The sequence below is a fragment of the Heterodontus francisci genome, unplaced genomic scaffold, assembly GCF_036365525.1.
Source record: "Heterodontus francisci isolate sHetFra1 unplaced genomic scaffold, sHetFra1.hap1 HAP1_SCAFFOLD_330, whole genome shotgun sequence".
Classification (NCBI taxonomy): domain Eukaryota; kingdom Metazoa; phylum Chordata; class Chondrichthyes; order Heterodontiformes; family Heterodontidae; genus Heterodontus; species Heterodontus francisci.
In genome coordinates this window covers 1,231,224-1,244,943 of record NW_027141448.1, presented here as the reverse complement: position 1 = coordinate 1,244,943, position 13,720 = coordinate 1,231,224, and the positions used below count along the sequence as shown (strand labels likewise).

The window sequence follows — 13,720 nt, the reverse complement described above, 5'->3', positions numbered from 1 at the left end:
TTCTCCAGGACTATGGGGAAATAGGCAGGGGGTTGGACTAATTGCATCATTTTTTTCACAGATTCAGCACAGGCACAAAAGACCGATTGGCCTCCTTCTGTGCTGTATGATTCTATGAAATAGTGACAGTCAGGGCAAGTGTGTATAAGAAGGAGAAATGGAGACAGGTCAGGGAGAGCACATCACCAAAACTGGAGATACTACATTGGACAGGGAGGGTCAGAGGGGGAGAGAGCATGTACATACAGTCAGAATCAGCACCTTCAGGGGAAGAGAGAGAGAGGAACCAGTGAGTGTAGAACTGAACCCAGCCAGAGTCAACCTGCTGAAACACCAGTGAGTTCACACTGGGGAGAGATCATTCACCTGCTCCGTGTGTGGGAAGGGGTTCACTCAGTCATCCAACCTCACTGAACATCAACTTGTTCACACTGATCAGAGACCTTTTCAATGTCCTGACTGTGAGAAGAGCTTGAAAAGCAGTAATGATCTGCTGAAACACCAACACACTCACTCTGGGGAGAGGCCGTTCCCCTGCCATGTGTGTGGGAAGGGATTCACTCAGTCATTAAATCTGCTGCAACATCAGCAAGTTCACATGTAACTGCAGGGGTTGGATTCTGCTGTTGTTGCTGCTATTCATCACTTTCAGAGACAAAGTTGGGTCTTTCTTTATAACCAGTGTAGTCCAGAGCAAAAGCGTCTTCTTAATGTTGAGATAAACGGGAGAAGAAACCGGGAAGTGGCGGCGAGGATGGGGGAGGTGATGCACCATCACTTTAATAGTGCACCCTCCCTCCCCCGGGGTCCTCGCTGCACGTCCGCCAGGCCTGGTGGCTCTGATTGGGGTCCTGAGAGCCCCTGAGACTCGGGGCAGCTGAGGCTGCGCTCACCCCCGGTCAGCTCTGTTGTGATATTTAAAATATGAAAGGCCTGTTGGACTGAGAGCTGATCTGGAATTTAGAAAGCAGCATTACTGGAGGCTCATTGCTGCTCAGCACAATCTCACCCCCGATCCTGGGAATTGTTGATTCTGCACCCTGTAGTTCAGTTCTGCAATTAACTCGAGGGGGAGATGTGTGAGCAGAAAAACAGAGCAAATTAAAAAACACAGCTGGACAGATGTGCAACAGGTCAATCCAGTGTTACAATAACTCCATCACTGATTCCCTCCTGACAGTAACCAGCCCTTTCACAGAGACTGTGGGTGGCTCTGAAAAGAGCCTTTGGTTTATTAGATGTCATTTTGGCCGCTTTACTTTTTCTGGGAGCTCTGAGCGCTGGTTTTCTTGGGCAGCAGCAAGGCCTGGATATTAGGCAGCACCCCGCCCTGAGCGATGGTCACCCCTCCCAGCAGCTTGATGAGCTCCTCGTTGTTGCGGACGGCCAGCTGCAGGTGTCTGGGAATGATGCGGGTCTTCTTGTTGTCCCGGGCCGCGTTACCGGCCAGCTCGAGGATTTCAGCGGTCAGGTACTCGAGCACAGCAGCAAGATAGACCGGGGCTCCAGCACCCACACGCTCAGCATAGTTGCCCTTTCTCAGGAGCCTCTGAACACGGCCCACCGGGAACTGCAGTCCAGCCCGGGAGGAGCGAGACTTTGCCTTGGACCGAGCTTTCCTGCCGGTCTTTCCTCTTCCAGACATTTCCACAATCTCACAAATACTTTCACAAAGAATGGATAATTTCTCAGCTTTTGTCATAAACTTGAAACAGTCAGGATGGCCGAGTGGTCTAAGGGGCTGTGTTTAAGTCGTAGTGTTTTCTGGAGGCGTGTGTTCAAATCCCAAATCTACCAAGTTGTGTTTTGACTGAACTGGAGGGATTTGGGAGCAGCGATGAAGGGAAAGCATGGAAGAACATTGACAAGGAAAATGAAAATGGACCCAAAGATGTTTCTTCAATACATTAAGCTAAGAGGCAACTAAAGAAAGAGGAGTGCACTGAAAAGATCAAAAAATCACAGTGATTTTTGACATCTTGCCAGGATTGAGTGGCGCGTGCACGGGATGATGTCATTTTGCAGCGCCAACATCATCACATTTCCGCAACAAATCCATCTTCGTGCATGCGTGATAATGCGTCATTGGGTGTCTAGCCACCTCATCCCCCCACCACTTGGCTGGAGGAAGTGGCTGAATGGGAGATTTTGAAGCTGTAGCTCTCCCCCCTCGGCAACTCACTCCAGGCCTCGACGATTCCCCCCCTCAGCCGCTCGCTCCAGACCTCGCTGTTCCCCCACCCCCCCACTCCCCTGGCCAGTTGTTCCTCGCTTCGTACTACCCCACTCTCTGGCCACTCACTCCACGCCGCGCCGCTTCCCTCCTCTCAGCCACTCACTCCTCCGTCGCCCTGTCACCCCTTGCGGCCCTCCTGCTTCTACAGGTGGCGCCTGGTGAAGAAATGTGGGAGCGAGTGTCACGGTCAGAGCTAGCAGCTGTGGGCTGGGCTGGCACAGGGTGGTGGGTGGGGGTGCGGAGAGCGAACAGCCAGAGTGCGGAATTTCGCCAGTAGGGAGGAGGGGGAGAAAGCGAGTTGCAGAGGGGGGAGAGCGGTCAGTGAGGTGGGAGCTAGTAGCTGCGTTCGGGTGAAGTCAGTCCTGGTCAGTTATATAAACAAATCACAATAACGAATTGGCAGCACATTTTATCCTCTGCCCGATTTTCCTTTCCATCGATCGGGGTGCTAATTCACTATCTTCCAATGGAAATTCAATCATAAAATTCCTTTTGTATTTAATAGGATTACTGAAATGTTAAATGGATCTGAGGATTACAGTTAGTATTAGCAAACGCACCCGAGTGAATTCGCACCCCAATCGATGGAAAGGAAAATCGGGGAAAGTATAAAATGTGCCGCCAATTTCGTTATTGAGATTCGTTGAGTAATTCGATTCTGCCCAACACTGAAATTGGCGGCTTTTTTGAATTCAACCTTTCTGCCAGGACGACAATTTAAGCCAATGATTTGCTGTATTTTCTAATTCGAGGCTCGGCAATTGGTTAAAACATGCGAATGGGAAGAGGGTGACCAATCAGAAGTGGGCTCTGGATAGCGCGGGCTCAAACTGCGGGAATTCCAGTTCCCTGAATGACTGAGCTGAAACTGATCAGTTTCACAAACCCTGTCAGTTTCAGTGCAGGAAACACCGTCTCGGGGGAAATAACATCACAAGTGGGTCCGGTTCCAGTGACCGATTCAACGGCTGCTGCAAAACTCCCGGATTCCCTCATTGCAGCGAAATCATTTTGAAATTCTATGAAAACAATGAGTGATTCTGGAGGAGTGATGTGGCTTTTCACTGAGGGCATGTTTCGACTGGGGAAATAACTAACTGTAGAGCCTCAGGCACTGTTTACACAGCCCGTTCAGAAAATCAAATCCACTGCATATCCTTGCTGCAAATCAAATGTCAAATTTGGGGATTCTACTTTTGTATCTCGAACACAGCACAGATTTATTCCAGACAGTTCTAAACAGCCTATCCCAGCTCCCGTTTCTAGGTCACTGCTCTCTCTGTGAGGCGGTGGGTGGCTCTTAGAAGAGCCTTTGTTGTGTTTGCTGGAAAGGGTCGAGTTGTTCAGCCGCTGAATTCGTAGAGAGTGCGGCCCTGCCGTTTCAGAGCGCACACCACATCCATGGCAGTGACCGTCTTGCGCTTGGCGTGTTCAGTGTAGGTGACCGCATCCCTGATCACATTCTCCAGGAAAACCTTCAACACCCCGCGAGTCTCCTCGTAGATCAAACCCGAGATCCGCTTGACCCCACCACGGCGAGCCAGGCGGCGGATTGCTGGTTTGGTGATGCCCTGGATATTATCACGAAGCACTCTGCGGTGCCGCTTTGCTCCGCCTTTGCCCAGTCCTTTCCCTCCTTTACCTCTGCCAGACTTTCTTATATTAATTTCCAAAATATACTTTATTCATTAAAATCTGTAAAAAAAAAATACATTACAAAACAGCTCCCAAAAGCACCAAGTCAAACAATACAAAGAGTGCAAAGGAGATCAGTTTCCTTCAATACAGGAGTGAGTTGCCTCACAGCCCTTCCATTTCGTTGTCATGCCATGTACATTTTACAGCAAACAAATATTTTCTGGCTACAGTTCGAGTGGTTTCCCATGGATCCAGCCCCTCAGTTCAGCTTGCTAAGGGGACCTGACACAGTGGTCTTTCCACATTGAGCCTTTGCTGCGGCTGCCCCAAGTTTTAGTGCGTCCCTCAGCACATAGTCCTGGACCTTGGAATGTGTCAGTCTGCAACATTCGGTCGTGGACAACTCTTTGCACTGGAAGACCAGCAAGTTTCGGGCAGACCAAAGGGCGTCTTTCACCGAATTGATAGTCTTCCAGCAACAGTTGATGTTTATCTTGGTGTGCGTCCCTGGGAACAGCCCACAGAGCACAGACTCCTGTGCTACAGAGCTGCTTGGGATGAACCTCGACAAAAACCACTGCATCTCTTCCACACCTGCTTTGCAAAGACACATTCCAGAAAGAGGTGGGCAACGTCTCTTTTCCACCACAGCCACCTCGAGGGCCGCGTGTGGATGGGGTGAGACTTCGGGTGTGCACGAAGGATCTGACAGGGAGGGCTCTTTTCATCATCAGCCAGGCTACATTTTGGTGCTTGTTTGAAAGTTCTGGTGATGAGGCATTCTGCCAAATGACTTTGGACTTCTGCTCAGGGGACCATCCGACAGGATCCACCATCTCCTTTTCCCGTAGGGCCTTGAGGATATTCCGTGCAGACCACTGCCTGATGGATTGGTGGACAACGTTGTTTTTCCACAGAAACTTTTCCATGAAGGATAGGCAGTACGGCACAGTCCAACTGGATGGAGCATTCCACGGCAATATGACCAGGCCCATCCTTTGCAACACCGGGGACAGATAGAACCTCAGCACGTCGTGACACTTGAAGTTTGCAAACTGGGGATCTACACACAGCTTGATGCAGCCGCACACAAAGGTAGCCATAAGGATGAGGGCGACGTTGGGTACATTTTTCCCGCCCTTATCCAGAGGTTTGAACATCGTGTCCCTCCGGACTCGGACCATTTTGGATCCCCAGATGAAGCGGAAAATGGCTCAGGTGATCGCCACAGCGCAGGAATGCGGTATGGGCCAGACCAGCACCACGTACAGCAATGTGAGCACCTCGCCCTTGATGACCAGGTTCTTACCCATAATGGAGAGAGATCGCTGCTCCCACATGCTCAGCTTATGTTGTACCCTGGCTACTCGCTCCTTCCAGGTTTTGGTGCACGTCCCAGCCCTTCCAAACCATATCCCCAGCACCTTCAGGTAGTCTGACCTAACGGTGAAGGGGACAAAGGATCGGTCAGCCCAGTTCCCAAAGAACATGGCCTCGCTCTTGCCGTGTTTAACATTGGCTCCCAAGGCCAGTTCGAGCTGGTCGCAGATGCTCATCAGTCTGCGCACAGACAGTGGATCCGAGCATAAAATGGCGATGTCATCCATGTACAGGGAGGTTTTCACCTGAGTGCCTCCGCTGCCTGGGATTGTCACCCCTCTGATGCTCGCATTCTTCCTAATAGACTCAGCAAAGGGTTCAATACTGCAAACAAACAAGACAGGGGAGAGAGGACAGCCCTGTCTGACTCCAGATTGGATCGGGAAACTTTCTGATTCCCACCCATTGATTGAGACTGCACTACTGATGTTTGTGTAGAGTAGTTTGATCCAATTGCAGATTCCCTCCCCAAACCCCATTTTGGAATGCACATCCATCATGTAAGTGTGCAATATCCTGTCAAAAGCCTTCTCCTGGTCCAGGCTGATGAGGCAGGTGTCCACCCTCCTGTCCCGTACATAGGTGATCATATCCCTGAGTAGCACAATGCTATCAGAGATTGTCCTGCCTGGTATAGTATAGGTCTGATCAGGGTGAATCACCAACTCCAGAGCAGACTTGAATCGACTGGCTATGACTTTTGACAGAATCTTGTAGTCAGCATTAAGCAGTGAAATGGGCCACCAATTTCTTATTTCTGTCCTCTCCCCATTCCGCTTGTCGATGAGGGTGATGATGCCTTTCCTCATGGATTCTAACATACTGCCAGCCTGGAGCATACTCTTGTTTACTGCCAGACATGTTGATTCTTGCCTCAAATCAGTGCACAATAAAAGAGACTGATTCCGTCAGGCTCCTTTTTATACAGGCCACCCGGACCTGGCTGAGAAAGGTAGAGTGAGAGCAGGGAGGGGAGGAGACAACAGTGAAGATTAAACAGAGAGCTAGATGGAGGAGACACCCAGAGTGACAGACAGAGAGAGAATGGCCCCTCATCTTTCAGCTCCACCTCCAGTTTCCTCCGGGCTGCCAATTTCAAACCCTTTATTAACAGTAGAACCGAAACCCAGCTCTCCACACAAACCCTTCCAGACTCGGTCTTCATAGTCAAGGCTTTCCAGAAAGCCGGAGCTTTTAAATATGGTCCCGATGCAATTAACACTCAGTAATATTCCCACCTAAACACAGTCCATTCCGTAAAAAGAAACCTCCTCAGTCACATCACCATTTCCACACACATCCGCTTCCAGCAGTTTAGAGCACCTTACTGCAGCTGCTTGGGGAATCTCCTGTGTTAAGATTGGAGTTGGAAAGCGGCCTTTACCCGGCAGTGTTATTTTCTCACACTGAATCTGCTAGACATCCTGGTCTCTTTATTGTGAGAGAGAAAGCACGGATTTAGGAAATGTTCATTTGAAATGATCTCTATTGAGAACGAGCCCGGCCGTGGGACAGGTATTCCAGTGCAAAGAGCTGTCCATGACCGAGTGTTGCAGACTGGCACATTGCAACGTCCAAGACTATGTGCTGTGGGACGGCATTAAAGCTTGGGGAAGCCACCATGGAGACTCAATGGGGAAAGGCTGCAGTCTAAGGCCCTAGTAGGCCAAAGTACAGTGAGGGGCTGGAACCCGTGTAAAACCCCTCGGGCTGTTTGCACCAGAGAATGTTTGATGTGTAATGTAAATACTGTAAATATAAACTGTGCAGGCAGGGATAGTGAGATACATCATGTACATTATTGAAGGAAACTGATCTGTATTGTACCTTATGTAATATTAAATTTGAACTGCTTTGCAATGTAATTGCACAAATTATACGAATAAAATACATATTGTGCAAAAGAAAGCAGCTTTCCTGTCAACACACACCTTGTCTCAGGGCACAACTTTCCTGTGATCTTGTCATACCCAACTTCGCTCTATATCTTCTGACACACACACTTTACAGTCTGTCATTTCCAAAAACAAGCATTCTAAAATCAAAAGACCTTTTGTTTATTTCTCCTTTCTTTTCATTTCTCCTCTATTCTTCTCAATCACTCCCTTCAACAGTCCTATTCAGATCAAGGTGGAATGTGAATAGTGTCACAACTCACCTGACACTATTATTACCCTTCTTTTCTCTTGTCTCATTCAATGGGAAAGTTTTATTCACCAGTCTGTTGCTGTTTTACACTCTTGCCAGACCATCTGGTATTGCATCCATCTGAATTCTGTGCTTTCATGGCCTTACATATCTTTTCCTCTTCTGGATGATTTGTTTGCTTCAGTTCCATTCAACCAGGCTGGACCACAGGGAAGTTTGGAACCTTTGCCTTGGACGGGTCCACGTTGATCCATTACATTCAGAATCACCTCCTTGCAATAACTCCATAGTACAACTACAGTAACCACACAGAATCTGCTTCAAACACTCCTCCACATTTTATCTGTTCTGACCGTCAACACCTCCAGCTCTTTTGTTTAAGTGGAACCCATCAGGTGTGTATAGGCTCCTTCTATTCTGAAAGCTGTAGCACTGGTTCAGGGAATTCAGCCCTGTTTCTCGACTCGAAAGGATCAGCCATGCTTGATCTGCCTCGTATTTTGCTTTTATTGCAACGGGGACAGTGGCAGGTGGAGAGTTTGACTGGGGCGGTACACCTTTCACACCGTAACGCAGGTGTCCTAAGGCGAGCTCAGGGAGGACAGAAACCTCCCGTGGAGCAGAAGTTCCGAAGAAGGGTCACTGACCCGAAACGTTAACTCTGCTTCTCTTTCCACAGATGCTGCCAGACCTGCTGAGTGAATCCGGCATTTCTTGTTTTTGTTCCACTATTTCTTCCCTGGCTTCTTTCAACAGCCTGGGGTACATTTCATCTGGTCCTGGTGATTTATCCACATTCAAGGATGCTCATCCCATTAAGACTTCCTCTCTCCTTAAGTTATCACGTCCAATACTTCACACTCCTCCTCCTTAATAACAATATCTGCATCACCCTCTCATTCGGGAAAACAGTATAGTATTCATTAAGGATATTGGCAACATCTTCCACCCCGATACAAAGGTTACATTTTTGATCTTTTATGTGCCCTGCTGTTTGCTTCGTTGCCTCTGATTCGAATGATTTGATGCAACATCTTTGGGGCCATTGTTATTTTGTTTGTCCATGTTCTTTCCTGCTTTCTATTTGCTCTTCACCGCTGCTCCCAAACGCCTCCAGTTCAGTCAAAACACAACTTGTCAGAAGTGGGATTCGAACCCACGCCTCCACTGAAGACTGCGATTTGAACGCAGCGCCTTAAACCGCTCAGCCATCCTGACTGCTTGCGATGTACTATCAATGCTAAGGAAATTATTCATTCTTTGTGAAAGTATTTGTGAGATTGTGGAAATGTCTGGAAGAGGAAAGACCAGCGGGAAAGCTCGGGTCAAGGCCAAGTCTCACTCCTCCCGGGCTGGACTGCAGTTCCCGGTGGGCCGTATTCACAGGCTCCTGAGAAAGGGTAACTATGCTGAGCGTGTGGGTGCCGGAGCCCCGGTCTATCTGGCTGCTGTGCTCGAGTATCTGACCGCTGAAATCCTCGAGCTGGCCGGTAACGCGGCCCGGGACAACAAGAAGACCCGCATCATTCCCAGACACCTGCAGCTGGACGTCCGCAACGACGAGGAGCTCAACAAGCTGCTGGGAGGGGTGATTATCGCTCACGGCGGGGTGCTGCCTAATATACAGGCCGTACTGCTGCGCAAGAAAACCAGCATTCAAGAGCTCCCAGAAAAAGTAAAGCGGCCAAAATGTCATCTAATAAACCAAAGGCTCTTTTCAGAGCCACCCACAGTCTCTGTGAAAGGACTGGTTACTGTCAGGAGGGAGTCAGAGATGGAGTTATTGTAACAGTGGATTGACCTGTTTCACATCTGTCCAGGTGTGTTTTCAGTTCCCTCTGTGGATTTCGCTCTGTTTCTCTGCTCACACATCTCCCCCTCTAGTTAAGTGAAGAAGTGAACTACAGGGTGTCAGAATCAACAATTTAATAAATCCCGCTGCCTTCGATTTGATAAATCCCGAGATTATCCCGGTACATTAACGGGAACTGGTTCGGAGCTGATGAATTAATTTAATAATGGAAGTGTCCGGGTTAATTCTCTGTTTTTTATTTGGACAGTTTGAATTGTGTGTTTTTTTTTCTCTCTGGTGATCTGAGCGCCGCTTCTCAATGAGAATCTGCTCCCAGAACAGAGTAAATGCAGGAAGGAAGAGACCATTCTCGGGCTGTGTTTCTCTCCTAACCTGATCTGTTTCGACCGCACTGTTCCCAGAGGACGGAGTCAGTGAGAGTTGTGCACACACAGGAGCTGAGTCCATTGCAGCGCTTTAATATGTGCCTTCTCCCCGGCCCTCCCTATTCTCCGGACACAGAGCTGTCTGTTTCCCCCGGCGGCGGGATAGAGTCGGGGATTCTCTCCCCGCAGTGTCAGGGTCTGCAACCCCGGGGAACTGGCGGTTTCAGTCAGAGTGACCGAGCTGCCTTACATATCCTGTGTACTAATCTCCAATGGATTCAAATATTAGTGAACTCATTGGGTAATGTTTGTAAATAACCCTCATGTGAACGGACCCGGCTCCATTAATGCCTTCCAAATAAAACTGGGATCCATTTCTTTTCCCCAAATGCCAGCTAACGGATCGCAGGAGCGGGGTTGAGATTGTGCTGAGCAGCAATGAGTCTCCGGTAATGCTGCTTTCTAAATTCCAGATCAGCTCTCAGTCCGACAGGCCTTTCGGGAAAGTGATGTGACAAAACAGAAACCATGTGGCCGCCCCTCCAATCTAATGGGTTTGATGATGAACAGAGATGGCAGCTCTTTCCTTTGCTGATTTGGTGGCTCTGAAAAGAGCCCTTCTTACACTTGTTACTGAAACTGGGTTTTAGGTGCGTTCCCCGCGGATGCGGCGGGCCAGCTGGATGTCTTTGGCCATGATGGACCTGGATCATTTTGGTGAAACTGCTCATTTTCCGGCAGAAGCATCAGTCGCTGTTTGAACTGTTTAAAATCAGGGGTGTATTCGCAGCCAGAAAGTGAAGGGCAGTTCATTGCTCCCTTCAGCATTATCCGCCTCTTTCAGGAGAAAAGATCAGAAACCGCTCGTTTCTGTCAGTCCCCGAGAAGCCTGTGAGAAGCGGTTAGTCGCTAATTTGTTCCTTTCACAGAGAGGAAGCTGATATTTGTCCCGTTTTAAATTGCTGAACTGGACCTTCCTCCCGCCGCTTCCAGTTAACAGATTGACAAATGAAAACGATTCCTAAAATTGCGTCAGGATTTTGTGACGGTAAATACAGTAAAACAGAACATAAAATGAGAGGTTTTAAAATTGTTGCCTGAAAATTGAAATTTTCCATCACTTCAATTCCTTCCTGCTCTGGAATTGCCGGGCTTTTTCCAATTGGAAAATCTAAGCCAATGAGAACTTCTATTTACTTATATGTGATTCTCCTATTGGTTAAGAATTGGATTGAGAAGCGGGTGACCAATCAGAGACAGAGTCAAACTGTGGGGATTCCAGGCCCCCAGTAACTGAGCTGAAACTGTTCAGATTGACAAACCCTGGCAGTAGCTTCACACATTGGACACTTCACACTGAGTCATTCAAGGGCTGGTGTGAGAGAAGCTTCAGATCCTCTCTGACTCATTATTCATCTAGAACCAAACAATTAGTAAATGTGAAGCAGTGAAGAGACTTTTCACTCTCACTGCAGAATGTGTCATCTGGGGAAATAAGGAACTATTATTTTCGGAGATTCCAGGTACATTCCTCCCTGAACAAATCCATTCCTAACATTCCCGATCACAGCCTATCCCAGCTCCTGTTGTCACCCGACTCCAGCTGAATTGGAGAAACTCATGTGTTGGGGTTTGAGTTGTGAGGTGGGGTTTCTCCGCTAGTGTTCCTGTCTTACAGACTCTCCCCCTGAATTTGTGAACTGAGACTGCACCGAACACATCCCCAGTTAGAGTGAGGGCCGGATATCCCTCTGTTTTATTACAGAGAGTGGGGAAAGGGCTGGGTGGAGGGGAGTCACCAGGGATCCTGGATTTACTCCAAATCATTTCCATGTGGAATCTGCAGGCGGGGCCGGGACAGGGATCATTTGATCAGGGGATCAGCTCTTTCCTGAGAGATGTGGGTGGCTCTGAGAAGAGCCTTTGTGTTCAGATGTTTACAAGTTTCCCGCGCTTTCACTTCTTTCCAGACCCTGCTTTCTGAGACTTCGCTGCTTTCGGCTTGACCTTGCTCTTCCATGTCTGCACTTTCTTCAGCGCCTTTCCGCCCGCCGCACTCTTGCCTTTTTTGACCTTCTTCGCAGGAGACTTTTTCTGAAGCACTGCTTTCTTCACCGCCTTATTTGGCGTTGCCGCCGCCTTGCTGCTCGTTTTCTTGGCTGTTACTTTCTTTGTTGTCACTTTCTTGTCTGCTGGTTTCTTCACTAAAGATTTCTTGTCTGCTGGTTTCTTCACTGAAGATTTCTTGTCTGCTGGTTTCTTCACTAAAGATTTCTTGGCTACTGGTTTCTTCACCTTCTTTCCCACCTTTCCCTGGGTTTTCCTTCTTGCTGATTTTGAAGGAGCCGGAGGCGCCCTGTCCCTTGCTCTGCACCAGGGAGCCTTTGTTCACATTCCTCTTGATACTTTGCTTGATTTGGGTCTTGAGCTTCTCCTGAGCGGTGGCAGACCTGCAAGGAATCAACTACCAGCTAGCGTATAAAGCGAGACCAAGGCTCAGGGCCTTCAGTTACCTGGAGGGGAGTCGGAGAGGCAGCGGATCCTGTGAGGAACCACAATACAGGAAGGATGAGAAGGTCATTGTCAGGGTACAGAGGAGATTAAGTTAAAGATTTACCAGTTTATAAGCAAGCGCAGAGCCAAGGAACGGTGCTGGGGCAGATCAAATAATAGGAAGCTGTGATCAGTTGGAAGGCAAGAGTGATTAAATGACAGAAGAGATGATGGTGCAAGGCAAAAGTCAGGTAAAGAATAAGTAACATTTTGTCAGCACAGATACCAGGAGTGGGGTTTCAACCCACGCAGACACATGTCTATTGGATCTTAAGTCCAACGCCTTAACCACTCGGCCATCCTAGTACATTAACCCACCACTGAAAATGAAATTTAATGTGATCCGGGTGCCATCTGGCCTTTTACAATATAAAGTTATGACTCCTCTCCCATGCTAAATTGGACCTTTCATTATTTATGAACCTCAATCGGATCACCCCTCAGTCGAGGTTTCTCTAAGGTGTGTTTCCCAACTCTTTTAGTCTAACTTGATAACCAAGATGTCTTATACTGGGAATTCGTCGAATGTCTCTCCTCTGTACACTTTCCAAAGCCTCAATATCACCCATCATGTGAGGAGACCAAGACTGGATACAATATTCCAAGTGAGTCCTGACCAAGGTTTCATAAAAGGACAAATTCGGGACATCTCAGATACTGAAGGAGTCCGTGTCCAGAAGCAGCAAGACCTGGACAACATTCAGACTTGGGCTGCTAAGTGGCAAGTAACATTCACACCACATAAGTACCAGGCAATGACCATCTCCAACAAGAGAGAATGTAACCATCTCCCTTTGACGATCAACAGCATTACCATCGCTGAATCCCCCCACCATCAACATCCTGGGGGTTACCATTGACAAAAGCTTAACTGGACCATTCATATACATACTCTGGCTACAAGAGTAAATCAGATAGTGGGAATTCTGTGATGAGTAACTCAGCTCAAGGCACGTGGTGAAATGCTCATTAGGAGAGCTGGAGAAATGGACTGGTCAGGTGGGCAGAAAAGTGGCAAATGGAATTCAACTTGGAGAAGTGTGAGGCGATGCCTTTGGTGAGGTCAAACACAGCAAAGGAATACACAATTAATGGGTGAATGCTGAGAGGTGTAGAGGAAGTGAGGGACCTTGAAGTGAATGTCCACAAATCCCTGAAAGTAGCAGGACAGGTTGATAAGTTGGTTGAGAAGGCTTATGGAATCCTTTCCTTTATTAGCCGATGTATAGAACATAAGAGCAGGGAGGTTATGCTGGAACTGTATCAATCATTAGTTAGGCCACAACTTGAGTTCTGTGTGCAGTTCTGGTCACCTCATTCCAGAAAGGATGTAATTGCACTAGAGAGGTTACAGAGGAGATTTACGAGGATGTTGCCAGGACTGGAAAAATGCAGCTATGAGGAAAGATGGGATAGACTGGGGTTGTTCTCCTTGGAATAGAAGAGGCTGAGGGGAGATTTGATTGAAATGTACAAAATTGTGAGGGGTCTGGATAGAATGGATGGGAAGGGTCTATTTACCTTAGTAGGGAGGTCAGTGACTAGGGGGCATAGATTTAAAGTGATGTGTTGAACAATTAGAGGGGA

At 48.1% G+C, this 13,720-nt stretch overlaps 1 protein-coding gene and 2 non-coding genes across 3 annotated transcripts; all 3 read right to left on the bottom strand.

The window, feature by feature from the left end:
• Positions 1 to 1,288: 1,288 nt before the first annotated feature.
• Positions 1,289 to 1,645, bottom strand: LOC137363722 (histone H2A-like; the record flags this gene model as incomplete). The annotated part of the gene is made up of 2 exons (XM_068027326.1): positions 1,517 to 1,645; positions 1,289 to 1,474 (listed from the first exon to the last, which is right to left on the bottom strand). Coding segments are annotated over exons 1-2 (315 nt in total), but the record flags the coding sequence as incomplete, so codon positions are not given.
• A 6,892-nt stretch (positions 1,646 to 8,537) lies between these two features.
• trnal-caa (transfer RNA leucine (anticodon CAA)) lies at positions 8,538 to 8,620 on the bottom strand. Its single transcript has one exon. It is a non-coding gene; the product is annotated as a tRNA-Leu (tRNA).
• Positions 8,621 to 12,356: 3,736 nt separating this feature from the next.
• trnal-uaa (transfer RNA leucine (anticodon UAA)) lies at positions 12,357 to 12,439 on the bottom strand. The gene has a single exon. It is a non-coding gene; the product is annotated as a tRNA-Leu (tRNA).
• Positions 12,440 to 13,720: the final 1,281 nt, after the last annotated feature.